This window comes from Saccopteryx leptura, chromosome 10, assembly GCF_036850995.1.
Source record: "Saccopteryx leptura isolate mSacLep1 chromosome 10, mSacLep1_pri_phased_curated, whole genome shotgun sequence".
Classification (NCBI taxonomy): domain Eukaryota; kingdom Metazoa; phylum Chordata; class Mammalia; order Chiroptera; family Emballonuridae; genus Saccopteryx; species Saccopteryx leptura.
The window spans coordinates 46247524-46274739 of record NC_089512.1 but is presented as its reverse complement, the minus strand read 5'-3'; the positions used below and the strand labels follow the sequence as shown (position 1 = coordinate 46274739).

Sequence of the window (27216 nt, the reverse complement as noted above, 5' to 3'; positions counted from 1 at the left end):
GCGAAGTGGTGACTTCAAGGGCCACCCCCAGCTCAGACATTCTAAGGCTAAGCTGGGACTGAATTTCTTAAGCAGCAAGTGGGGTGGGAGATGTCAGCGCTGACCTAGCTCCCCTCTCCTCTCGCCCACTTCATGTATTCTGCTGCGGTTTATAGTCACTCGTTCTTTCAGTCACTCATGCATTCCTCATCCATCTGTTCCGTCCCTTTCTCCTTCACCCACTCCCCGCCCCTCCTCTGTCCTCTGTGCCCACTTTTACCAATGCCCTCTCGTCAGGGCCGTGCCCCGTGCTCGCACGGGCCAGGCTGGCTAACTGGGCCCTTCCCTACAGGGAGGGCTCTCTGAAGGTGGGGGACAGGCTGCTGAGTGTTGATGGCATCCCGCTACACGGGGCCAGCCACACGGCTGCCCTGGCCACTCTGCAGCAGTGCAGCCACGAGGCTCTCTTCCGGGTGGAGTATGACGTGGCCATTCCAGGTGAGCTGGGCGCTGAGGACTAGGGCTGGGCAGGAAGAGGCCACGGGCGGAGGGAGGAGATCGTGGGCACAGACCCTCCCCACTGCAAAGGCTGTGTGACCTTGGGCCCGTCAGTCTCTGTGTCCCCAACATTGTCAGATGCATTGGGGACTCGGCTGAGGACAGTACAGACAAGGTCTCCACTCTCATGGGGCTGACATTCTGGTGGGGATAGAAAGACAGCAAACAGAATAAATCAAATATAGAGGCTGGCAGTTGGCAGCAGGTGCTGTAAAAAAAAAGGGAGGAGAGAGATAGGAAAGGCTGGGGTTGCCCTCTAATTTGTAGCATCAAATGAGAGAAAGGCCACAGTGCCTGGGCAGGCTGGAGGATGAGGAGCGACACAGTAGGGTCAGATCCAGGAAGTGTGATGGAGGTCAGCTGGCCGCTTTGCTGGTATTCAAACATGGTGGCGGGGCCAAGAGCAGAAAGAGCTCACTTTTTTTTTTGAGCCACGGGGCGGGTCAGTTGAGGTGCCATTTTCTGAGGTGGACAAGGGTTGCCGTGGACACCATAATTCAGTACCAGCATCCAGCAGGCTCTCAATAAATGTGAGCAAAGTAGTGTTGTCCAGCAAAGCCCTGCAGTCAGAGCTCCTCAGACCTGAATCCCTGGCCTCAGCTGCACAGCGGCTGTGTGAGCCTGGACAAAGAAAGCCTTTACCTCCACACAGCTCAGTTTTCTAGTCTGTAAAATGTGCACAATGATCCCTCCCTGGCAATGAGGATTAATCCTCTCCCTGCAATAAGAATTACATCGAAACAGCCAAGTCAGGCTAGGGACAAAAGTGCTCAATATTTGCATTTTAAACTCTTCTTCTCTTCTATGTGTCAGACACCGTGGCCAATGCTTCGGGGCCTTTGATAGTGGAAATAACCAAGACGCCGGGGTCCGCCTTAGGGATCTCGCTCAACACCGGCTCCTACCGAAATAAGCCGGTCATCACCATTGACCGCATTAAGCCGGCCAGCGTGGTGGACAGGTGAGGCACACGCTGGGCGCTGCCACGGTGACGGGGGGCCGGCGGGGGGAGAGGCCACCCAGAGTTCTGTCTGGCCAGACCAGCCTCCTCCTTCTCCCTGCCACCCGGCCAGGAGTGGAGCGCTGCATGCTGGAGACCACATCCTGTCCATCGACGGCACCAGCACGGAACACTGCTCGTTGCTTGAGGCCACCAAGCTCCTGGCCAGTGTGTCAGAGAAAGTGCAACTGGAGATCATGCCTGTGCCCCAAAGCCGACGGCCCCTAAAGCCCTCAGAGACAGGTGGGTCCCTTTGGAGGATCTCAGGGCACATCATATGTATTAACTCATTCTGAATCTCCCCATTATCCTAGGAAGTGGCCACTACCTTAGTCCCATTGTACAGATAATAACAGTGAGGCACAGAGGGGTTAAGTGACTTGTCCAGGTGATCTAGCAGCTGGCTCGAGTCAGCCAAGCCCCAGGTGAGGGTGGGGGTGCTGCACAAGGAGGCAGAATCAATGGGCTGACATAGTTGGGGCCTCATCCCTCCTTCCAAGGATACATTGTACCAGGTTGGGCCCTTCAAAGCCCTGCAGCGGAGGAAAGAGCCAGGACAGAACCTGGGGCAGTCCAGCAGGAAGTGTTACATGGCAGCCAGTTAAGGTGGGACAGGTGGGGAGGCAGGATCTCTGGGGTCCCCTGGGAAGCAGATGCTTAGATGGAGTAGGAGTGCAAATAATTCACTGGGGGGAAGACGCAGGTCTGAGCAAGACTCGGCCAACCCAACAGGAGCGCTGGCACACGGGCCACCCCTGAGAGCTCAGCACAGGACAGAAATGGCCAGGCCCTGGGACTTGGCGGGCTCAGCCTCCGGCCGAGGCTGCCCAGGCTGTAGCCCTGCGGCAGGTTCCAAAGGTGCTGCGGCCAGATGCCAACTGCCGACTGCACTTCTCAAAGCTGATAGACCAGTTCCCGGGCTCCAGAGCCAGTCAGCCTGGTTCAGCTCTTCCTCCACCACCTCCCACTGTGGGCCTTGGCTGGACCTGCCTTTCCTCCCCTGTTCCTGCTGCAGCATGGCTGGGCCCTGAGCACAGTGCCCGGCACGTCATGAGCATCCTGGACACATGAGCGGAGTCCTCACTGCCTCCCTTGGCTCAGGGGAAACTCAGGATCTCTGTGGGTGTGGTGAGTTCAGACTCGCTCATCCCTTGACACCTGTACCTCTCTCTCCCCTTCCTCCGCTGGCCACAGTGAAGGTGCAGAGAAGTGAGCAACCACATCGCTGGGACCCCTGTGTGCCCTCCTGCCACAGCCCCCGGCCCAGCCACTACAGGACAGCCACCTGGGTCACACCTGCCTGCCAAGACCAGAGCCGATGTAATGTGCCCACCCCACTGGGGCTTGTGCATGTTTCATAGGGGGGGAAACCTAGACTCAGAGAACTTCGGGGGCCTGCCCAGTGTCACCTAGCCCATTAGGATGAGAAGATCCCCTGTCCTGGCATCTGGGTTTCACCAGGTCTGTGAAAACCCTGCAGTCTTTGAGGCCCAGAGTGGGAGAGACTTGTCTGAGGTCACACAGCAAGTGGTTAAGGGGGTGGGGGAAGGCTTCCCTGTGTCTCCTTGTGGTAGGTGGCTTCCTGGCACCCACCGTGCAGTAAGGTGGACGGCCCTGCTGGGGTTCACGGGGCTGTGCTCTCATCTCCCCAGCCTTGTCCTCAACTCCATTTTCCTCGCCGATCATGAACCACACCTTTCCCTGCACCAACCCCAGCACCCTTCCCCGCGGATCCCAGCCCATGAGCCCCCGGACCACGATGGGGCGGAGGAGGCAGCGAAGAAGGGAACACAAGAGCTCATGTAAGCCGTGGTCTCTTCCCTCCCCTCTGGGCTGCCTGTATGCCGGAAAGAGAGGTTTACCAAAGGATGGGGGGAGTATTTGGGGCAGGGCCCTGGGTGTGTGTGTGGGGGGGGGTGGTTAAATAGCATGAGGGAAACACCAGGCTGCCATGGATGGTTGGGCAGGTTGTGTACTGCACAAGGACACATCTGAGGGATACCAGTTACTTTGTACATTTTAGTCCTCTATTTTTGTCATGTAAAATTCCTAGTAGGTGGTACAAAGTGTCTTCAGGACAGCATGCCTTTTCAGACTTGCATGAACTTCTCACAGTAATTCTATTTCACTTGTCTTTTATTTACTCCTTTCTGATATAGTCTAGTGTGTGGTATAACTGTGACTTTATCACCTGACACTTAAAAAATTTCCCCTAAGACAAAGACACACCAGCCCAAGACTAGCCATCTAGAATGTAATCATTTTTATTTTTACTATATATTCAGGGTAGGGCAAAAGTAGATTTATAGTTGCTCATATGGAAAATAATCCAATAATGAAAAGATAATAAAAGAATAAACTCAGTGTTTTGCATACTCACCACTGTAAACCTACTTTGCCCTACCCTGTATATTTCTAGTTACCTTTTGATTATAGACTTTTCTCTTTATTTATGAAGGTATTTAAATATATTTTTTTCCATTGAGAAAGAGAGAGAGGAAGGGAGGTGAGGGATAAGAGAGGGAGAGAAAGAGAATCATCAACTCATTTCACTTAGTTATTTCATTTAGTTCTGCACTTATTGGTTGCTTCTTGTATGTGCCCTGCCTGGAGATCAAACCTGTGACCTCAGTGCACCAGGATGATGCTCTGTCCACTGAGCCACCTGGCCAGGGCCAAAAGAGTAAATAAATAAACAGACAATAGCCAATGAAAATGTAGGAGCCATGTAGAAGTAGCAAAAGTCACAAGAATGCCCAGAATTTTAAAATCTTTCCTGGGAAAAGTCTTTCCTTTGTTGATGTAGAATAGGGGTCGGGAACCTTTGGCTCATGAGCCAGATGTGGCTCTTTTGATGGCTGCATCTGGCTTGCAGACAAATCTTTAATAAAAATAATAATAACATTAAAAATATAAAACATTCTCATGTATTACAATCCATTCATTTTCTACCGCTCATGTTCATGGTTGCGGGTGGCTGGAGCCAATCACAAGCTGTCCTCTGGGACAACACCAAATTTTTATTGGATAATGCCTAAGGTACATGGGTCGTTGTATGGTTCTCATAGAATTACATTTTAAAATATGTGGCATTCATGGCTCTCTCACAAAAAGTTTCCCGACCCCTGATGTAGAAGGTGTACCCAGCCTCCTGCCATGTGAGTAGCAGAGGCCTCCAGGAAGGATGGAGGGTCAAACTGGGCCATTGAACCAGGCGAAGGAAAAGGCAAGTATAAGACACCTGGCACTTGAAAGGAGCTAAATATGATTATGAGCTTTCTGGCAGCCAAGGTGAAGAGGAAAACATTTCAAAGGCATCTGAGAAATAAAACGCACCTTTCCCAAACACCTTTGTCAACCAGCAAAACTAAGGCTGTGAAAAGATTTAGAAAAGCGGTATATAGGAAGGAGCATGTGGAAGCTGGGGGCTTTGGGGACCCTTACCTATCCTCTTCCTAGAATGAATGACTATAAAGTTATTGTTATTATTGATGATGACAATTAATTAATTATTTAAGTGACATTTTTTGAACACCTCTGTACCAGGTACCATTCTTATCATTAGGGATGTAATAGTAAAAAAATAATAAATATAAATATAATAGTACAATATACCTAGCAACATGATAGGCTATGCATATTATAATGTGTAATATGAAATATAACAAAATGGTTTAAAGATATAACTTTATAATTAGTGATATAATGAAATATGAAAATAAATTTTATTTAATAAACAATATCCACATTTAAAATTTAAAAAGGATTTTCAATTATAGTTGACATTCAATGTTACATTAGTTTCAGGTATAAAGCACAGTCGTTAGACATTTATATGATCCCCCAAATGAGTCTAGTACCCTGTGACATCGTGCACAGTTATTACCATATTATTAACTAGATTCTATATGCTGTACTTCACATCCCAAGACTATTTTGTAACTACCAATTTGTACTGCTTAATCCCTTTCCAATATCCATATTAATAATACAGTTATGTATAAGGTTATCATAGGACCCAGCAATTCTACCTCTAGGCATTTGTCCAAGAGAAATGAAGACATATGTCACATCCACCCAAAAACTTATACATGAATATTCATATCAGCATTATTCATTTTAGCCAAAAGGTAGAAACAATTCAGATGTCCATTAACAGATGAGTGGATGAACAAATGTGGTATATTTGTACAATGGGATATTCAGCCTTAAAAAGGCGGTAAAAGAGTAAAATTTTTATATATATTGTAATATGAATGAACCTTGAAAACATGATGCTAGGCAAAAGAAGCCAGACACAAAAGATCACATATTACAGGATTCCATTGATACGAAATGTCCAGAATAGAAAAATCTATAGAAAAGCAAATAGGGCCTGACCGGTGGTGGTGCAGTGGATAAAGAGTCAACCTGGAATGTCGAGGACACTGGTTCAAAACCCCAGCTTGCCTGGTCAAGACACAAATGGGAGTTGATGCTTCCCGCTTTTCTCTCTCTCTCTCTCTCTCTCTTCCCACTTTCTAAAAATGAATAAATAAAATCTTTTTTTTTAAAAAAAAGTAAATAGGACTGAGAGAGACGGAAGGATTTGGGCTATAGCTCAAAGGAAATGAGGGTTTCTTTTTCAGGTAATGAAAATGTTCTAAACTTGATTGTGGGGATGGTTGTACAACTTCGTGAATATACTAAAAAGCATTGAATTGTATACTTTAAATTGGTGAGACTATGGTAGGTGAATTGTATCTCAAAAAAAAACTGTTACCAAAAATAATATAATATATACTATAGTATATAATAGCATTATAACATAGATAGCATAATATAGCATATGACATAATATTACTATTTTATAACATGACAATCCCAGCAGCGGTCTTCCTTAATCCTTGCCACAGCCCTGCCAAGTGGGAATCATGACTCCATTGCACAAATGAGGAAACTGATGCTCAGAATGGGCCATGACTTGGCTGGCATCAGGGCGAAACAGAACTCCCGCTCCCTTGCCCTTCTGACTCTAGGTCCTTGGGCCCAGGGGTGGGTTGGCCCCCACAGGAAGGCCTGACTGGACCAGTCCCACTGAGTGCCATGCCCACCCGCCCCACAGTGTCGCTGGCCTCCAGCACAGTGGGGCCAGGCGGGCAGATCGTGCACACGGAGACCACGGAAGTTGTGCTCTGCGGTGACCCCCTCAGCGGCTTCGGCCTCCAGCTCCAGGGCGGCATCTTCGCCACGGAGACCCTGTCTTCCCCGCCCCTTGTGCGCTTCATTGAGCCTGACAGCCCGGCAGAGAGGTGAGCCTACTGCCCCCTCCCCACTGGGCCTGCTGCTCTCTGATGGGAGCTCACGGACAGCTGGGGAAACTTAGTTACGCACCAAAACTGGCTTCACGAATTCTCTCACTTAATCATCACATTTAACTCCATCACCAGCCCATTTATTGACGAGGAAACTGAGGCACAGAGAAGCTGATTCACTTTCCCAGATCAGGATTTGAACCTCTTTCCATCTGAGGTCAAAGTCCTCTACATATACATCTAATAAGGCACAGCATCATTCCCATTAGACAGACAGAAAAACTGAGGCCCAGCAAAGTGAAACCCTTAGCCAGAGCCAGGTGGTAAATGGCCTGAGGATCTCCAGCTGGTACAGGACAGAGCTGACTCACAACCCCTGCACAGTGTTTCTGTCTCCCAATGGAGTTGTGACGGTGATGGAACTTCTCTCTGCTGGGCGGGCTGGGGTTCAGGTGTGGGCTGCTGCAGGTGGGGGACCGTGTCCTGTCCATCAATGGCATTGCCACCGAGGATGGGACAATGGAGGAAGCCAACCAGCTGCTGCGGGATGCTGCGCTGGCCCACAAGGTCGTGTTGGAGATTGAGTTTGATGTGGCAGGTGAGTGAGTGCCCCTCACTTCCTCCTCACACTTTGGAACCCTGCGCTCTGTCCTCTATTCGCTCTTGCCTCGGGCCAAGGTGCATGTCTGAGCACTAAGCGAGGGAGGCAGGAAGCAAGGCAGAGGCACGGGCGCCTCTCCGGAGGAAGGAATTCCGCACACCAGTGTCAGGGTTGAAGAGGGATTTTGTACCGGAACTTGGGTTAGAATTCTGGTCCTGGCATTGGGACAATCTGTGACCTTGGACAGGACACTTCCCCCGCCTCGCCCTCAGCTTCCCCAACTATTAAATATGGAATCCTTTCACTTCAGGGGATGTTGCTTGGGTTAGATGAGATAGACCACGTGACAACACCCAGCTAAAACAACCTGGCATACAAATGGGTGCTCAGGAAATTGTCGCTGGATCCAAACTGTGTTGGGTTTGGCTAGGGGAACGCCCAGCTGGCAGTTAAGAGGTCTGGGTTCCAGTCTCAGACGCCACTCTGACTGGGGGGTGGGAGGACTGGTTGTCTTGAACCAATCTGTCAGCTCCCATGCCTCAGTTCTCTCATTGGTCGAGTGTAAGAAGCAGGATGGGGTTGGGACAGTGACTTTTTGGGGTCTTTCCTAGCTGGACCAGAATGTGTGGGGTGCTGGGTCTCACATGGGTCCACATCTGTTTGTACCCAGAGTCAATCATCCCGAGTAGCGGCACCTTCCACGTGAAGCTGCCTAAGAGGCGTGGTGTGGAGCTGGGCATCACCATCAGCTGTGAGTCCCCTGCCCACCACACTGTCCCCTCTGTACTGTCCCTGCCTGACCCTGGGAGCAGAGAGAGCCCACCTGCTGAGAGAAAGACTATACCACCCAGCCCAGGGGAAAGGCTCCCAGTGGGAGGACTGGCTGACTTGGGTTCCCTGAGCCCTGCCCTGCCCAGATCTGTGCTCAAGCAAGACCAGAGCTGCTCAAAGCCTTGGTTTCCTGTTCTGCACAATGGGAGTTTCCAGGCCCTTCGGGTCTCCCGGTGGGGTGAACAGTTTGTCAGGTGCCAAACTCACAGGCCAGGTTGGGCTTTCTGTCTCCCTCTGTGTACCCAGGGCCCGGAAAAGGCCCAAGACACAGTAAGTGCTTAATTCACATTGGCCAAAAGAATGAGAGAGAGGCCCACAGAAGGAAAGACGAAGTGGGCAGCACAGCAAAGCACATCCAGAATCCTCCCAGGGTTCCCAAGCTGAAGTACTCAGGGCCCACGATGCCCTTTGTGATCTCTCTGTGACCTGACATTGCCTCCTGCCATCTGCCTCGGTCACACTCCTCCAGCCACTGCGAGCCTCCTGGCTGTTCCCTGAACGGGCTATATTCCTTCCAGCCTAGGGCCTTTGCACTGGCTCTGTCCTCTGCCCTCTTCCCTTCCCCCTTCAGGTCTTTGCTCACAGTCACCTTGGCAAGGCATCCCTACCACCTGATTTAAAATTGCACTGCCCTCTGCACGGTCTCCGCGCTTCTTCATTTTTCTCCCCAACACGCTTTATTGTCTGACAAACCACTTGAAAAAATTGTGTTGATTATTTGTGACCCACCCCACTAAATTGGTAGCTCTAGGTCAAGGATCTTATCTTTTTCATTCACTGCTCTTTTCCTCCCTGGCACATAGTAGGGACTCAGTAAATGTTTATTTAGTGAATGAAAAATTATAGGATGAATCGATGAGGAGAGAGAATGATGCTGACTAGGGCCCGGGAGTCCCAAGTCTGGCTCAGCCCCACTCTGTCCTGGGGACCCTAAGGGGAAAGATGTTGGGGTGAGGAGACTGGAGACCCCACCCACCTGGCCACAGCATCACCATCCCCACTGCCCTGCTGAGGTGGCCTCTTGGCAGCTGTTCACTCTGGCCAGAGCAGCACATACATTGGTGAGCTGACTGCAGGTCAGACAAGGGATGGTGGGCCACCATTCCCCAAGGACCGCCTCTGAGGACAGGTGGCCAGTGCTGCAGTCCCTGTTGGAATGACCCTCAGCCCCCACCTGGGCTTTGTGGAAGGGGAGCTGTCTAGAAGGGCTGCTGCTGTGGCTCCTCCCTGCCCTAGGTTCTGCGGTTGATGGAGGTAGGAGTGTTAGCCATCTAGGAGGGGAGAAGCTGCTTCCAGCCCAGGGACCTCTGGGCGGGGCCACCTGGTGTGACCGCACAGGTACATGACACAAACTACTCAGACAAGAAGTTGCACGCAGGAGGTTTACTGAGAAGGCCTCTTGAGATCAACATCAGTGAGCAGCAAGGGCCACAGGGGTGGCACAGAGGGAAGTTGAGCTACAGTGCAGTAGCAATAGAGGCTCAGCCAAGTTCACCAGAGAGCTTTCAGCCGGGAGGCCTTGGAAGCTGTCCGAGCTGAGGCTGGGAGACAGGCCTTTGCATCACCTTGTGGAGCAGTCCTTTGATGTAGGCTGCACCCAGGAGGGGCATTACCTTGAGCGAGGCTGCTCCTTTGGCCAAAGGCAGTAACCAGAATGGGATCCTGCTGTGAGCTGTCAGCAGCCAACACTCCCTGCAGCTCTGAGAGGAAGAACTCCATTGTGGAAGAATCACCCAGTTTTGGGTTTTGGCCCTGTGCCAGGTGCTGGGGACACAGACACCTGCCAGACAAGACCCTCAAGGAGCTCACAGTTTGTTGGGGGATGAGCAGAGGAATAAACAGCCTGACCAGGTGGTGGTGCAGTGGATAGAGCGTTGGCCTGGGATGCTGAGGTCCCCGGTTTGAAACCCGAAGGTTGCCAGCTTGAGCGCGGGCTCACCAGCCTGAGCGCAGGGTTGTTTGAGTGTGGGATCATAGACATGACCCCGTGGTTGTTGGCTTGAGCCCAGGGTTGCTGGTTTGAGCACGGGGCCACTGGCTCTGCCTGAGCCCCTTGATCAAGGCACATATGAGAAGCAATCAAGGAACAACTAAGATGATGCATCTATGAGTTGATGCTTCTCATCTCTCTCCTCCCTCAGTATCTCCCTTTCTGTCTCCCTCTCCCTCTCTTGATAAAAAAGAAAAAGAAAATTCTGATGATTTCTAAAAAAAGTAAATAAAATTAAAATTCTGAAATAATTTTTATTATTCCTAATACTTTAATAATAATACAGCAAATTGTGACTTTCCATTACCCCACTTAAGAAATAGAACATGGCCTGACCAGGCAGTGGCACAGTGGATAGAGTATAGGACTGGGACGCAGAGGACCCAGGTTTAAAACCCCAAGGTTGCCAGCTTGAGTTCAGGCTCACCCGGCTTGAGTGCGGGGTCGCTGGCTTGAGTGTGGAATCACAGACATGACCCTATGGCCACTGGCTTAAGCCCAAGGTTGCTGGCTTGAGCAAGGGGCCACTTGGTCTGCTGTAGCCTCCCGGTCAAGGCACATATGAGAAAGCAATTGAACAACTGAGGTGCTGCAACAAAGAATTGATGCTTCTCATCTCTCTCCCTTCCTGTCTGTCTGTCCCTCTCTCTGTCTCTGTCACACACACACACACACACACACACACACACACACACACGGAAAAATGGCTGATGTGGGTTGAGTACCTACTATGTGTTAGGAGCCTGCATTATCTAGTTTAATCTCAGAACATCCCTATGAGTTTTGTGGCATCACCCCATTTTGCAGAGGGAAAACTAAGGCACAGAGAATCGAGTTGATTTGCTCACAGCCTTCCAACCAGGCAGTAGTGGGAGCAGGACTTGTAGCCTAAGTCCATGCCCCAATCCTGGGTCCTACCCCCACCACCTGAGACTGAAACCATCAAAGGTCAGAGTCATGGCTTCTCTTCCTCCAGCGGCCAGCAGGAAGCGAGGGGAGCCCCTGACCATCTCTGACATCAAGAAAGGCAGTGTGGCACACAGGTAGGGGTGCCCCTGGGCCCGGGGTGGGGTGAGTAGGCAGTGGGGGTGGGTAGTGCACTAGTATGTGCTAGGCTCCATCCTGTTACCCATCCCTGCTCATGCAGGACTGGCACCCTCGAGCCGGGAGACAAGCTACTGGCCATCGACAATATCCGCCTGGACAACTGTGCCATGGAGGACGCCGTGCAGATCCTGCGGCAGTGTGAGGACCTGGTGAAGCTGAAGGTCCGGAAGGACGAGGACAACTCCGGTAGGGCCCCGCCTTGCCCTGCCACCTCTCGAGGTCCACCTTGCCCTGCCACCTCTCGGGCCCCACCTTGCCCTGCCACCTCTCGGACCCCACCTTGCCTTGCCACCTCTCGGACCCCACCTTGCCCTGCCACCCCTCGGACCCCACTCTGCCCTGCCACCCCTCGGACCCCACCCTGCCCTGCCACCCCTCGGACCCCACCTTGCCTTGCCACCTCTCGAGGTCCACCTTCCAGACCAGTGGGTACCCAGCTGGCAATTTGGGGTCCCCTCTGGCCAAGGAGGGTTGGTGGTGAGTGCCACCTGAGGGCTGGCTGGTGGAGATGGATAGATTCAGGGGGGCAGCACCATAGAATTCTTGCTGTCCCTTGGGTCGGGGCCCTCTAGGACCCTTGTGAGGTCCATGGTGGGGTTAAGTCACTGCCTGGATCCCCCACGCCCTGCATAAAGCCTAGCAGAGGAGACCCACGAGGAGTAACTGTGAGCAGAAGAGTGGGTGGGGCGTGAATGAAGGGCCGGATGCACCACAGCGTGGGTGGGCGTGCGAATGAACAGGCAAACACCGCAAACTCGGGCATATCTGAGGCCAGACAGGTGACATAAATGAATGAAGTGACAGAAGATAAGGAAAACGATACAGATTGGGATGTAAAAAGGAGTGAGGACTGTGGCCACTGGAGGGTAAAGTCTCTTATCCAGAGGGGCAGTCACCAACTCCTACCCTGGGAAAGAGGGTCGCTACTGGGCCTTTTTTTTTTTTTAAAGAGAAGTTGGAAATCTGTTTTCTTCTTATCACCACCATTATTGTTGTTATTTTGTGTGATGTGTGAAATCTACATTTTAAAATGTTTGTTCCACAGTTCTTTCTTTTTCTAAATGGTGTGTGGGTGGGAAAAAAAAACATTCTAGAGGCAGGAGATGGCCTCAGGGTCCCCAGGTTGCACCCTCTGAAGTCACAGCACGAGTGAATGTGTGAATTAATGGATGAATGGATGGACGAGTGAACGTGTGAATTAATGGATGAATGGATGGACGAGTGAACGTGTGAATTAATGGATGAATGGATGGACGAGTATGAGGAAGTGTACCCGGGTTTCAGGGGGCTGGAGTGCCCAGCTCCTGGATACCACCCCGCGGGACCCTGCCCCTGATTGGTGTCATCCTTGCAGATGAGCAGGAGACCACAGGTGCCATCAGCTACACAGTGGAGCTGAAACGCTACGGGGGCCCCCTGGGCATCACTATCTCGGGCACAGAGGAGCCTTTTGACCCCATTGTCATCTCCGGCCTCACCAAGCGTGGTCTGGCTGAGAGGTGAGCCAGGGCTTTGTAGGGACACACAGGGTGGGCCAGGGACCCTCCTGGAGCAGAAGCTGAACTTTGGAATTAGCCAAACTGGATTCTGACCTTTGTCTCAACATCTATGCTCTGGGGACATCAGCATGTCCCTTCCTTCCTTCTCTGGCCTCATTTCCGCAGAAGCAGGCCAGCGCCCTATAGACCTCCCAGCCCCACATCTGTGCTGGGTGAATGTGTGCTAATCCCTCTGCTCCCTCTCTGTCTGGAAACTCCACCGTTTCTGGAAAATCAGCACCGTGAGCTTTTGTGGAACAACTGCCGTGCCTGTATAGTATAAGAGCGGTGTCTGGTACCTGGGCCCCAGCACCTGGATCCTGGACAGCCTGGGGCTTTTCCTGCTGTCCTCTTTTTTGGAAAGTGTCCCCAAAGCTGGGGAGCTGTGAAAAGAGAGAGTATCCCAGGTTCCTTGACTGCTTGGGGAAGCAGGTAGATCTGGGGCCCAGCGGTGGAAGGGACCCCACAGGATTCACAGAGAGGTCATCCCAGTGTGGGTGAGAGGGAGCATTCTCCCCTCAGCTGTGCAGTGAGCCCCCAGCTCTGAGAGAAGCCCACTGTGAAAGGAGAGCCTGACCAGGCTGGAAAGGCAGGATGGGTCCCTGGAGGAGGACACAGTGCAGAAGGGCTACATGGTGGTAGGGTGCAGCAGTATGGGAAGGACTCGGCTGAGTCTCTGTAGGGCGGCTCGCTCTGAGTGTCCCTGCTCCTCTGGCGCCCCCTGCTGGTCACCTGGCAGACTGCAGAGGACAGTGTGGATCGTTCTGACCTCGCAAGTCACTCCCACATTTACTGGATACCTACTGTGTGTGCCAGCCTGTTCTGATCCCCCCGCCGGGATGCAACAGACAATTCAATTCCCCCTGATTTTTTCGGTTGATCTAGCGTGGCTGTCCAACTGCAACATAATGTGAGCCATCAATTTATTTATAAACTATCTAGAGCCACATCAGAAAAGTAAAAAAAAAAAGGAAAAAACCACACACACACACACACAAAACCATAAATAAAATGAATCAAATATTCCAGCATGCAATCAATATAAAAATTATTAACAACATATTTTATATTCTCTTTTTCATACTATATCTTCAGAAGCTTGTGTATTTTACACTTTGAGCAACTCTCAGTTCAGACCAGCACATTTCAGGGGCCCAGTAGCCATACGTGACCAATAGCACAGTTCTGACCTCCCTCGCTGAGTCTGCCGTTCCCTGACCCACTCAACCCTAACCCCAGGCCCTAGGGAAGCTTGCTGGGCGGAGCCGGAGATAGAGGACTCGGGGCGGGACCCTCTGTGAGCTCCCACCTGGGGCAGCATCTACATTTGGCCAATCCTCCGCCCTCAGGCCTGGCTGCTCCTCAAAACCACCTTCCCTAGCCTCAGTCCCATAGATTTCATTGTTCAGGGGTGGGGTCAGGCATCTGCATTTTTTAAATAGTTTCTTAGGTCATTCTAATAGCATCTAGTTAGAAAACCACTGGGCCCTGGGGATTATGTTCACTCTGTAAGTGGGGAACTGGGGCCCAGAGAGAGGGATCAGCTACCCACATATTTCTGCTGGAGGGAAACATGAATCTATCTACCCATTCTTCCATCATAATTCAATAAAGTAAGTATTATCACTCTCAATTTCCTGATGAAGGAAAAGAGGGAAGTTAAAAAACTAGCCCAAGATCTTGTAGCTAGAATTTGGCAGCTAGTCTGTGGGATTCAAACCATGCCTAAAACTCATGCTTGACACTAGTTTTAGATTCAAGCATGAACCTAACTTTAGATTCTAGACTTTATACTTCTATTAATGCAACTCAAGATCACACTTTTTTTTTTTTTTTTTTTTTTGGCATCTGGGTTTAACTGACTGGGTCAGCCAGTCTTGTGCCTTGGGGTTCCTTGTTTCCTGGGGGCAGACCCCACTCAGAAGCCCTGACTATCTAACTCCCATCCTCTGCCCTGTGCCTCCTCCCCAGGACTGGCGCTATCCACGTTGGGGACCGGATCTTGGCCATCAACAACGTTAGCCTCAAGGGCCGGCCACTGAGTGAGGCCATCCACCTCCTGCAGGTGGCTGGCGAGACCGTCACACTGAAGATCAAGAAGCAGCTAGACCGTGAGCCTCACCTTACACTTGGGGCCATTCAGCCCATTTAGGAAGGGAGATCCTTCTGTGTCTCTGTGCCAGGCTTTGTGTGCCCCATCTCACAGAATCCTTGCTAACCCCATGGAAGCGGGTATCGGCCTGAGACAGCTGAGGAGACAAGATTCAGAGAGGGGAGTGATGAGCCCAAGGTCACACAGCTGTTGTGGGGCAGAGCCTGGGTCTGAACCCTTCATCACCATCTGCCTCTTAACGCTGCTTGTTATACCTTGTAGTCACAACTTGTGCATTCCTCAGCTTACCCTGAATTTGTACCACCTGGCCTTGGCAGGGAGGCCACCATGTTGCTCACCATGTGACCTGGGCATGTTGTTCAGTATCTCCAAGCCTCAGTGTTCATGTCTGTGAAATGGGTTTATTAGTGTGTCACTTCCCACATGTCAGATTACCCAGCAATAGGCTGGGAGGCTCAATATCTGTGCATTCTCAAACAGGACTCAAATGGGGAAACTGAGGTTTGCTGAGCATCTCTGTGACTCCAAGGTCAGAGACCAGTGGCAGTGATACCCCCTTTTCCTTTTAGGCCCACTCCCACCCCGCAAGTCAGGCAGCTTCAGTGAGCCCAGCGACGTGGATGAGGACCCGCCAGAGGCACTGGAAGGCGGACTGCTGGCAGCCCGGTTCTCGCCTGCTGTGCCCAGTGTGGACAGCGCTGTGGAGTCCTGGGACAGCTCAGCCACCGAGAGTGGCTTTGGGGGCCCAGGTAACAGCTAGGAGCCCTTGGACAAGCAACATACTCTCTGTGGGTCTCCCCAACTGCCAGGCCTTGGCAGGGCTGTTTCCTCTGCCTAGTTCTCCTTACTCCTTCTCTCCTGTCTCCATCCTTTAGGGACACTTTCCTTGAAGGCAAACCTGATTGGGCCCCATTAGACATTCCCAGGGCCCCTCACTCCTCAGAGCACAGACCACGGGCCTTCACACATCTTTTCATTGGCACCACAGCATCCACCGTGAGGTTAGAGACCGTGCTTATCTGCCTTCTGCTGTCTCTCCCATTCTAGCCTGATGCCCAGCGTATAGAAGGTGCTCAGTAAATGTTCATTGCATCCAATTAGAGATGGGAAGGCAGAAACCCCTCCTACAAGACCCAACTTGGGGTGGAAACCTTCAAGGTGTCCTCCTAGGATACAAATTCCCCTGTCTACGCATGTTGAGACCCTTAGGTGACCTCAGGAGGAGCAGATGGCATTTGAGTCTGGTTGCTAGCCTCCTGACCCCTGTGAGCCAGAGCCAGAGGGACTCCCCAAGAACCAGCTCAGGGAACTAGTGGAGTGAGGAGTCTAGGTGGCCTCAGGGGGCTCCCAGCCCTGGTCCTCGCTCTCTGGGTCACAGCTTCCGTCTTCAACACTTGGTTAGCATCTCTCAGCTCAACCCCAGGCAGGACCTTCAGAGCTCTCCCAGGCAGGGAGAGAAGGATGGTCAAAACATTGAACCTCCCTCTCAGTCAGGGGTCAGCCAAGCCGAGCCCAGTGGAGCCTGGAGCTGCAAGCATTAACTTTTCCTCCAGATGATCAGGATATCCAGGAGTTTCTGGGGTAAGGGTGGGTGGCAGGAACCCTCAGGGCACTCTGGGTATTTCTGCTGGCCCGGAGAGGGCAAAGACTTATTCAGAGTTACCCAACACTGCTACAAGGGGACCAGGAAGGAGGAGGGAGGGCAAGCTAATGGCACAGAGGATGCAGCCGCCCCCTGGTCTCTACCTGCCAGGTTCCTACACTCCACAGATGACAGCCCGAGGTGTGACTCCCCAGGAGTGGCAGCCCAACCGGCTGAGAAGCAGCCCCCCACCCACTGAGCCCTGGAGGACGAGCTATACTCCAGCTCCTGCTGACGAGAGCTTCCCCAAGGAGGAGGAAGAGGATTGGGAGCCACCAACTAGGTCTGTGATGGGAACGCCATGAGGAAGAAGACAGTCATGGTCTCTTGGCTGGGGTGGGTGAGGGTAGCTGGTCCTTGTGCCAAAATGGTGGAGACAAGGGAAGAGTCCTACCTGGCCCCCAAGGAGGAGATTCTCCTGGGAGAGGAGAGAAAACAGCAAGCAGACTGCCTCAGCTGGGCTGAAACGGTAGCAAAAGCATTCGGGGTGGAAGGTGCAGCAGGGAAGAGGTGGGGAGGTTGCAAACAGCCTGGCTTGTCCTTCCCAAGTCCGGTCTCCTGCTCTCAGAGGAGTAACGGCAGACTGAGAACCTGAACCCAGACCCTCCTAACTGAGCCCAGATTGCTTGATAGCCTTCTGCAAAGGCCTTCTAGGTCATGGCCACCAGCCCTGGGTTGTGGATATGGTGGTGGTTTTTGTAATGTTGACTTCGAAGGACTCAGCCTCTCCCCCTGAAGAAGGAGATGGGTCTGTGAAGGAGTGCTGTCCTTGTCTGGCCCTAGCCATCCCCTCCCTGTGTCTGTGCTTTGGGTCAAGTAGTTCCTTTGCTCAGAACACCTTTCCCTCTCCTTTTCTGGCCAACGTCTACTCATCCTTCAAAACCTAGCTCCAATTCCCCTGCCTCCGGGATGCTCCCCTGGCTTTTTCAGGCAGATAACATTCCTCCCTTTCTCTGCTGGTGCTCACAGCTGCTTGCGTGAAGCTTCCAGTGGGGCTGGCCACCTGTGTCTACCTGGTTAATTACCTGGCTCATCTCTGTCTCTTCTACGTGGCCCCCTATCTCACTGCCTGGCACCCAGTAGGTGCTTATGCACTTTGTGGTTGAATCCTCACCATCCTGCAGACAAGGACCACGCCTTATTCCCCTCCATAGCCCAATTGTTTGTACAATTGACTTAAATGGAAAGAATGGCTTTCCGCCTGTTTTCTCATCTTTAAAATGGGAAGAAAAGGAGGCAACTATTTCACGGCATTGTCCCTGAGGCTCCCTAGAGGAGAGCCTGTATGCCTTTGGGAGAAAGTGTTTTTGCAAACCACAGCACACTTTATAAGCAGCCAGGATTTTCACAACGGCAGATGGCTTTGTGAACTCTGAAACATGAAAATATGACTTGTTACCTCTCTAACGAGACTCAATTTTAGAGCTGATAATGGGCTTCTACAACCTGTGATGGAAGTTATGGGGCACAAATACTCCATCCTCTCCATCTGTCCTGCTGGCTCCTGCTGTGTCCCTGTCACCTTCCTATGATGCCGTGTGTCTGGGTGGGGGCCAGAAGCTGTCCTCTGGGGCTACACCATGGATCTCCTCTTTGTCTGTCTGTCTGTCTGTCCTTCCGTCTCTCTTCCCAGGCGTCCTGTGTCACCGCTCTCCACCCCGTCTCATCTGCCCCTGTTCTAACTGGCCACCGGCAGTCTTGGTCGCCCCTAACTGCATCTTCCCCCCATTCTGTGTCACCCACCACTGCCCCGGGGCCCCAGCACTGCCGAGGATGCCCGCCTGCCCGCCCACTCTCTGGCCCCTCAAGCCCATCGCTGATGGCTATTTAGAAGACTCCTCAGGCCCCAGCCTGCCTGCTGCCTGCCCACCCGCTACCAGAAGTTGATGCTCTCTGGTTCCTACGTTACAGCCCGGCCCCCGGCCCTGCCCACAAGGAGGGCTTCTGGCGTGTGTTTGGGGAAGCCCTCGAAGACCTGGAGTCGTGTGGTCAGTCAGAGCTACTGAGGGAACTGGAGGTAGGGCTGCCTGCCCTGCAGGCCTGTGGAGGGGCACCTGCATCTGGCCGCACTGCTGTGTGTGCCTGAGGGAGGCAAGCATGTTGATGGGTTGTGCTCACGTGCAACATGTATGTGTGCACTCACCCAGCACCCTCTGTGTAAAGGTGTCTTCATACATGGGCAGACTATGCATGGACATGTGTGCAAGTGACTGAGAGCATCGTGGTTGGCACATCAGGGTGTGTGCACATGTGTTCATGTCTGAGGTCATTGTGTATGCATTGGAACCATGTATGTATGCATGAATGTGAGCACGCTCATGCATGCACAAATGCTGAGTGTCTTTTCACATCATGTGTGTCTGAATGTGCACATTTGGATGCATAGGGACAGTTTTGACATTGTGTGTGCATGTGCCATATGTAGATGTGGTTGTGGGCATGCCCTGTGCAAGTGTGTGGATGTTGACAGTATTTACAACACAGGAGATGAGGAGCCAGAGGAGCTGAAAGGTGAATTCTGTTTTGTGTGAGGTCAGCATTGCCCATGATGGGACACGCTGCCCAGGACCATCTAGGGAGGATCTGACTGGGTTACTTCTAAAACTCTTTCATACTCTGAGAGCAATCATTTAAATTTCTGCTGTTCTTTCACATTTTCCCTGTAGTGTGTTGGTAGTTGCTTTCTTTAATCTGTTTTCCAATTCACTAATTCTCTCCTTGGCCGTATTTAGTCAACTCTTTAACCTATTTCTTAAGTATTGTACTTCAATTTCTACATCTTTTATTTCTATAATTTCCCATTATTTTTCAACTCTTCACTGTCTTTTTTTAATGTCTCATCTTCTTATTTTTCTGCATATTTTAAGCAGACTTATTTTAATGCCTCTTTAGATGTCTTTTTTTATTCTAGGTCCTTGGGTGAAAATTCCTTTGTCTGTTGTATTGAGCAGGTGGACTTTGTATTTCATCGCTGTGCTTCTTTCAGCAGTGGTTTCTCCTGGAGGTGTGTCCCACACATGCTCTGTGTTGTTGAAGCATCTCCAAGGTGGAGCCTCATAGGTCTTTGCTGGGGCTTTGAACATCATCATTTCCAGATCAGTTTTTCACATTAATTTCTCAGCTTGGTGTTTCTAGTACACTATTTATAGAAGGCAGATTCTGGCCCCATGCTTATACAGTGGTCACATGAAGCTTTCTGGTTTCTCACAAGCGGTTTCCCCAGTCCTGGTGGTTCCTTCCTCCACCCTCATTCTGCCAGGCAGACATATCTGGTCCCCATTCAACAGGAGATGGCACTGCACCAGCTCTCTGCTCTGCCCTGAATGGGTACCCCAGCTCCTAACATGCATATCTGGTTCCATAGGCCAAACGATTCTACTCCTGCTCATCCTCATTTTAATTTCTTGCTGTGAAAGTGTTTTTTTTTTTATTTTAATTTATGACAAGATTTGGAGGGAGGTATAAGCTTTCTATATCAGTTCAGTCTGCATCTTAATTGGAAGTCCTAGAATTCTATAATCCTAGGAGTCCAAGAGCCTATACGATACCCCAGTTTCATTTGTTAATGATTCTATTACCCCAAGATTGTGAGTCTTTTTCCTTTTGGACCCTAGCTCTCCAGGAAAGTAATAACCAGTTGTAAGAGTTGAGAAAGGTGCCTCTGCCTCTTTGTTCAGTGTCCTCTCCCGTTCTCCTCTCTTCCTCCCCACCCCAACCTAACCCTCTGGCCCTAAGACGATTGTTGTCATAATCTGCCTTTCCTTAGGACCTCTAAAAGGCCCAAACTTCCAGCCCCAATGTCAGATAGAACTTTGTATTAATAGTGGAAACTCAAATACTGTGTTGGGCAGGAGGAAAGAAGTTTCTACGCTGGGAATATACCTCTGTGCCTAGCAAAATTTATAATATCACATGTAAGAAATATATCCTCAGGCCCTGGCTGGGTAGCTCAGTTGTTTAGAGCATTGTCCTGACACACTTAGGTTGAGGTTTTGATCCTCGATCAGGGCACATAAAAGAAACCACAAATGAATGCATAATAAGTGGAACAACATATCAATGTTTCTCTCTCTCTTTCTCTCTTCCTCTCTCTTTTTTTTCTCTCCAAAATCAATACATTTTTAAAAAGTAATTCATCTTGGCCCTGGCCAGATGGCTTGGTTGGTTAGAGCATTGTCCCAAAACTCAGAGTTTGCCGGTTTGATTCCCCATCGGGTCACATACAGGAACAGATTAATATGTTCCTGTTTCTCTCTCTCTGAAAAAAATCAATAAAATAAACATTTTGTGTGTGTGTGTGTGAAAGAGAAAGAGACAGAGACAGAGAGAGGGACATATAGGGACAGACAGACAGGAAGGGAGAGAGATGAGAAGCATCAATTTTTCGTTGTGGAACCTTAGTTGTTCATTGATTGCTTTCTCATATGTGCCTTGACTGGGGGGCTACAGCAGAGCGAGTGACCCCTTGCTCGAGCCAGTGACCTTGGGCTCAAGCTGGTGAGCTTTGCTCAAACCAAATGAGCCCGAGCTCAAGCCAGCAACCTCTGGGTTTTGAACCTGGGTCCTCCGCATCCCAATCTGATGCTCTGTCCAATGTGCCACCGCCTGGTCAGGCAACACTTTAAAAAACTTAAAATAAAAAGTAATTCATCTTAATTTATATATTAAAAAAAGAAGTACATCTTCCCATTTCACCAGCCCCCAAAGCCCCCTACTCCCATCTGTGGATTTCTGGGTCTGAACATGAGTAAATTTCCCTCGGGGCCACAGACTTGCTTCTCTCCGCTTAGAGCACAGCCTTCACGACTCCGCCTGCCCCTCCCTGAGCATGCCTTCGACTCATCTCTGACACAAGTCCTAGCTTTGCTCCTTCCGTCCTTCCCTGCTGCCACGATTCCTGTCCAGACCGCAGTCATCATCTGCTTGGACAATTACATGGTCCCTAACAGGTCTCCCTCTTGGCTTTCACACGTACCTCTGTAGTTCAGTCTCCACCCAGCAGCTGGACGAGGCTACTGTATCTACCAATCTGATCCTGTCCCTCCCCCCCCCCCCACACACACACACATAAATCCTTCAGAGCATCCCCATTGCTCCTGCGATAAAGTGAACATTTCTCACTGTAGTCCACAGGGTATGCAGGATCAAGCCCTCGCCTCCCAACCTCATCCCATGCACCCCTCCAGCTTTCTTTCAGATTCCTTATCACAGGGCTCTGTACATGCTGCCCCTCCGCCTGCCAGGGATCCGCCTTCTCTCCACCCCCCTTTCTTGCTCATCTCTTAGATCTCTGCTCTGGAAGCTTCCTTGAGCCCTCACACTGGACCAGATCTATGGTCCTAGGTCCTCACCTTCCATGTACCTGGCCCCTGTGACTTTTACTGCCACATGTAATTTTATCTGATTTGTTTTTGCAATTAGCAAGGTAGCAATGTGGTTAAGACCCTTGACTTTGGAGCTAGACTTTGAGTTCAAATATTATTCTCTCTAAGCCTTAGTTTCCCCATCTGTAAAATGGAAAAAGAATAATAATAACAGTATTTGCTGGTCTCATAATATCATATAGAATAAAATGAGTTCTCTGTATAAAGTGCTCAGAACTGAGCCCAGCAGAGTTAGTGCTAACTCAGTGCCATGGTGCTTATTCTGTTTGCTAGTGTGACTGATCAGTCCCGAGAGCCCTGGGAGGGCAGCGCCCCATCTATGCTCCTTGCCATTGTGACCTTGAAGGCTGCCACATAGTAGGTGTACAAAGCTGCTGACTGAGAAGAGACTGAGTGTCTGAGCGAAGGGTTGTGTCCTCCCAGGCATCCATCATGACGGGCACTGTGCAGAGCGTGGCCGTCGAGGGCAGGCCCAGCCACCATCCCTGGCGGAGGGGCCGGGAGGTACGAGCTTCCCCCGAAGAGAGGCAGGAGCTGCTGCTGCCGACCCCCTTGGAGATGCACAAGGTGGGTGCTAGGGTGGGCGCAGGAGGCCTGGGCCTGACCTGGTGCCATGAGGACGCAACATGGGCTCCAGATGGGCCCGCCCCTCTCTAGGTTTCATTCTCCTCCACCATGAAATGGGGATTTTGTGCTGATTTCCCAAAAGTCCCGTCACACACACACACACGCACGCACGCACACACACACACACACACACACACACACACACCCCTGTAATACACCCTGCACTATTATTATTTTTCTTTCTTCTTTTTTTTTTTTTGTGTGTGTGTGTGTGACAGAGACAGAGAGGCAGAGAGAAGAACAGATAGGGACAGACAGACAGGAAGGGAGAGAGATGAGGAGCATCAATTCTTTGTTGCAGCATCTTAGTTGTTTGTTAATTGCTTTCTCATATGTGCCTTGACTGGGGGGCTACAGCAGAGTGAGTGATCCCTTGCTCAAGCCAGTGACCTTGGGCTTTAAGCCAGCGACCAGGGGATCATGTCTATGATTCCATGCTCAAGCCAGCGACCCTGTGTTCAAGCTGGATGAACCCGCATTCAAGCCGGCGACCTGGGGATTTTGAACCTGGGTGCTCTGTGTCCCAGTCTGACACTCTATCCAATGTGCTCTGCCTGGCCGAGCTATTTTTCTTTAAGTAGACTCACTCTTTTTTTTAAGGTTTTATTTATTGCTTTTTTAGAGAGAAAAGAGGGGCGTAGGTGGTGAGCAGGAAGCATAACTCATAGTAGTTGCTTCTTGTAAGTGCCTTGACTGGGCAAGCTCAGGGTTTCTAACCAGCGACTTCAGCATTCCAGGTCAATGCTTTATCCACGGCGCCACCACACGTCAGGCTACACTCACTTTTCCCAACTTCAGTTATTGTGTATGTATATGTGTGTGTGTGTACTTTCTATATATGTGTAGATATTACTAATTTAAAGCATTTTTGCCATCTATAGGTTATAATACATAAAAATAACACAGAGTGGAGGGGAAAAACCTCTCACCTGGTAGCCCTCAGAAGCCAGCTCTTTGGTAAACTGGGAGATGAGCAAGTGTTAGGGGTGGTGGAAACACATGGGCACCCCCCTGAGACCTCCTCCTGGATGGAGGCGAGAGGATGGAAAAGCACTCCCTCCCTCAGGGCCTCTGTTGTGACTGAGCGCTGTGGGCTGGGGACGGAGTCTGCTGGGATGTAGGGAGGGCAGGAGCCGCGTGGGCACAGGCAGAGCAGCACAGGGAGTGCAGCCGGGCAGAGGGCTGGGGCTGGGTCCCAGGGGTGTTGAATGCCAGACCACAGCCTTCTAGCTACTGTAGGAAGCTGGGGACAAAGCTCAGCACCCCAGGGACCTTCTCCTCCTCTGCTCCCAGGTGACCCTGCACAGGGACCCTATGAGGAATGACTTTGGTTTCAGCGTCTCAGATGGCCTCCTGGAGAAGGGTATCTATGTCCACACTGTGCGCCCTGAAGGGCCCGCCCAACGCGGGGGCCTCCAGTCCTTTGACAGAGTCCTCCAGGTAATGCTGCAGCAGGGACACCTCAGACTGAGTGGTCTTTCCTAGCCCTGGGGTGGGAAAAAGAGCATGCACTTTTACCGTGGCTAAGTGGCTTTGGGCAGGTGACCTCCCCTCCCTGAGCCCCAGCTTCTCCATCTGTAAAAAGGGCATGCCGACACTAGTTGTATTAGTCAGGTTAGGTTCAGTTATGCTGCAGTAACTAACAATCCTGAATCTCAGTGGCTTAACACACAAGAACAATTATTTATTGCTTACAGTACGTGTCCACTGTGGACTTGTGTGAGCCTTGCTCCGCCTGCGTTGATGGAGCTTCTGCCCTCTTGTTATTGCTTCAGACTCCACAGCACAGGAAACCAGACTGGAAAAACCCATTTGGGTTTTTTTCCTGCCTTCACCTGTCACTCCCCTTCATGGCTTATTGGCCAGAACTAGTCATGTGACCACCAACTGCAAGGGAGGCTGGGAAATGTAGGTGAGCAGATGGAAAGTTATGGGTGCCTTGACACAACCAGAAACAAGGCCTGGTCACAAAATTCTAGGCAGGAGGCTGAGTGTGTATATGTCTGTCTGTGTGTGTGTGTGTGTGTGTGTGTGTGTGTGTGCGCGCGCGCGCGCGCTCATTCATGTTAAAAAGGGAGAGAAGCAAGTGTCAGGGGTATGAAGGAAGTATTGGCAGCTCCCTAGGACTTTCTCTTTGATTAAACCCACCAGAAGTATTGAAAAAGTTAAATGAAAAATGACTTCCTCTGTGTGAGTGTTCTAGATTTACCGTGTCTGTGCTGGGGTGGGGCCCACATTTAGGAAATCCCACGATTCCCACCCCTTCAGCCCAGGCTGAGCCGATGCCAGTCTGCCCCCGTGGCTGTGCCCTGTGCAGGTCAACCACGTTCGCACACGGGACTTCGACTGCTGCCTGGCAGTGCCGCTCCTGGCTGAGGCAGGCGATGTGCTGGAGCTGATCATCAGCCGCAACCCGCTGGCACGGAGAAGCCAGACCCCGCGGGCACCAGGCCCCAGCAGCCCCCGGATGCTTTGAAGTCAGCATGATCCAGACACCCGAGGGCCACTTGAGTAGATCCTGGCTCCCACACCTGTAGCCGGGCTGGAGAAGTGGCCACCCACTCACCCATCTGTGCATCTGGCAGGCTCTGAGCAGTGGACAGGACCTTGTCTCTGTTCTTTGGTTGAGTGGAACTGGGGTTCTAGGCAGTGAGGGCCCTGCCCAGTTGGAGTGGCATCTAAGTCTTTCTGCACATTGGTCTCCAAGATGCCCAGGGGTGCCCGGCCCAATAGAGACAGGCTGCTCAGCTGGACAAAGAAGGGTCTGGAGGTGGCCCCAGGCCCCTTCAGGGCTTCCTGGGAAGGTTATCTGGTGTGGGAGAGCCCAGCTCAGTGGAGGGAGCACTTTCTCCCAGCAGAGCTATGGAGCTGGAATGAATGGCCACGGAGGGGAGAACTCCTCGTCACAGGAGGTGAGCAAGTGGGGGCTGGCTACCTCAGTGGGGTTATTGATTGAGGTGTGAGGCATCCAGTGATGCATCCGCACATGCTCAGAGGGTTCGTTTCCCCATAGGGGGAGCATTCAGGATGAGGCTTGGAGGGCCACTTTTAGCAGGAGGCTGATTGCCAGGAAGGATGCTGCTTGGGGTAGGAGCCCACCTCCTTCTCCCAAATTCTGGTGTTTGGGGCTTGCTGGTCCTGAGACTCTGATTCGGAACATCCTCATTTAGAAGGTTCTGAGATGGGGTGTCTGGAACCCAAGAAGCACCAGCCCTCAATGTGAAAGTCAGTTGATTCATTTCAGTATCTCCGGTATGAAGCATCTGGGTTTGAGACTGTGGTCCTGGGCCCATTGGGCAGCTTAGTGTGGGTCAGGCTTTGGGCTCTTGGCCCCTCCTGCTTCTTTTGTAGGATGCATAGTCGCTGACCAATCTGCATACACCCCTCTGTGCCCAGGTCCCTTCATAAGGAGGGAGTCACTTAGGGACAAAATTGGGGCTCCATCCACCTGTCATTCAGGGAAGATGGGAAGCCGTGGAAATATGATATATAAGCTGATGCAGCTACTCCCAATGTCCAACTGAGTGGAGCAGGAGGGAGAAGCAGAGACAGAGATAGACAGGAGAGAGATAGGCTGGAGAGATGGGCCATTCTCTCTCACACCTAATGGTGGCAGTGTTCAAAGTTGTCATTCAAGGAAGTCTCTTCCCACTTGAAATCTGGAAGCACCAGCATCTCTTAAAATCATTTTCCTCATTTTCCACAGACCATAAACCCTTTTGATTTTGAAAAGGGCATGGGGCCTCCAACTGGTGGTCTGGGTGTGGCCCCTGGGGTGGAGATGGACAGGCAGGATGCAGCCCGGTCTGGGGCTTTGCCTTGCCTTCACCCAGCTCTTACTGGGGGGGTGGGGGTCTCAGGGAAACGGGCCACCGCTCCCACTTGCACCCTCCTCCACCTTTGTCCCCTGGAGGCCCGAAAAACCTTCTTCCACTCAAGAGACCAGATAGGGAGTCAAGAGGCCTGTTCTTTACCCCGAGTTGCCGTTGGGTGGCTGTGTGACTCCCTCCGAGTCTGATGCCCCTTCTGGACAGTCAAGGGGTGGACAGTCTCTGAGCAGGCACAGGCCTCCCTGTCCACTGTGGCCCCTTGGCACCCTGCCCACACTCTCCCTAAGGGTCTGCCTCCCCTTCCTTCCCCTCACCCTTCCCTGGAGAGCCCTTCATGCCCTGGCTGGACTGCCCAGCGCCTCTACTATCTTGGATTCCTATGTGAATATCCACCCCTGAGTGAAAGGGCACTGCTCACCCATTACAGGGGGACCAAGCAAAAGCCAAGAACTCTCAGCTTAGGGTGTGGGGGTACAGCAGAGACATGGCCACTCCCAGTCTCAACCATATACCTTAGGGAAGTGGCTCAGCCTCTCTGGACCTCTGTCATGTGACAGAGCTGGAGAGAACACATTCTCAGGGCTTCTTGGCTTTGGCAAGCTGCCTTGGACTGCAGGAGGAAAGGTGCACCCTAACTCTGACAAATGCTCCCCTTTCCGCGGGCTGAGGCCTCTACCACCCTCTCCCCCACCCATGTATGCAACAAGGCCTGGAGGCCCCCA

General features: G+C 51.5%; 1 protein-coding gene across 8 annotated transcripts in view; it reads left to right on the top strand.

The window, feature by feature from the left end:
* The window catches only part of GRIP2 (glutamate receptor interacting protein 2), a 104162-nt gene extending 77240 nt beyond the window's left edge, over positions 1 to 26922 (top strand). For 3 of the 8 annotated variants that reach the window (XM_066350957.1, XM_066350956.1, XM_066350958.1), the window contains exons 7-25: positions 332 to 477; positions 1351 to 1498; positions 1611 to 1780; positions 2732 to 2857; positions 3190 to 3339; positions 6642 to 6828; positions 7284 to 7429; positions 8103 to 8183; positions 11230 to 11296; positions 11401 to 11546; positions 12715 to 12859; positions 14870 to 15009; positions 15581 to 15760; positions 16765 to 16936; positions 18565 to 18670; positions 22461 to 22604; positions 23958 to 24104; positions 24362 to 24576; positions 24982 to 25057. In XM_066350957.1, the coding sequence (XP_066207054.1) occupies positions 332 to 477; positions 1351 to 1498; positions 1611 to 1780; positions 2732 to 2857; positions 3190 to 3339; positions 6642 to 6828; positions 7284 to 7429; positions 8103 to 8183; positions 11230 to 11296; positions 11401 to 11546; positions 12715 to 12859; positions 14870 to 15009; positions 15581 to 15760; positions 16765 to 16936; positions 18565 to 18670; positions 22461 to 22604; positions 23958 to 24104; positions 24362 to 24544 (2584 nt within the window). In that variant the 3' untranslated portion in view covers positions 24545 to 24576; positions 24982 to 25057. Of the gene's footprint in view, positions 1 to 331; positions 478 to 1350; positions 1499 to 1610; positions 1781 to 2731; positions 2858 to 3189; positions 3340 to 6641; positions 6829 to 7283; positions 7430 to 8102; positions 8184 to 11229; positions 11297 to 11400; positions 11547 to 12714; positions 12860 to 14869; positions 15010 to 15580; positions 15761 to 16764; positions 16937 to 18286; positions 18671 to 22460; positions 22605 to 23957; positions 24105 to 24361; positions 24577 to 24981 lie in introns of those variants that run through there. The other 5 variants (XM_066350960.1, XM_066350959.1, XM_066350961.1 and 2 more) reach the window with 5 other exon arrangements.
* Positions 26923 to 27216: the final 294 nt, after the last annotated feature.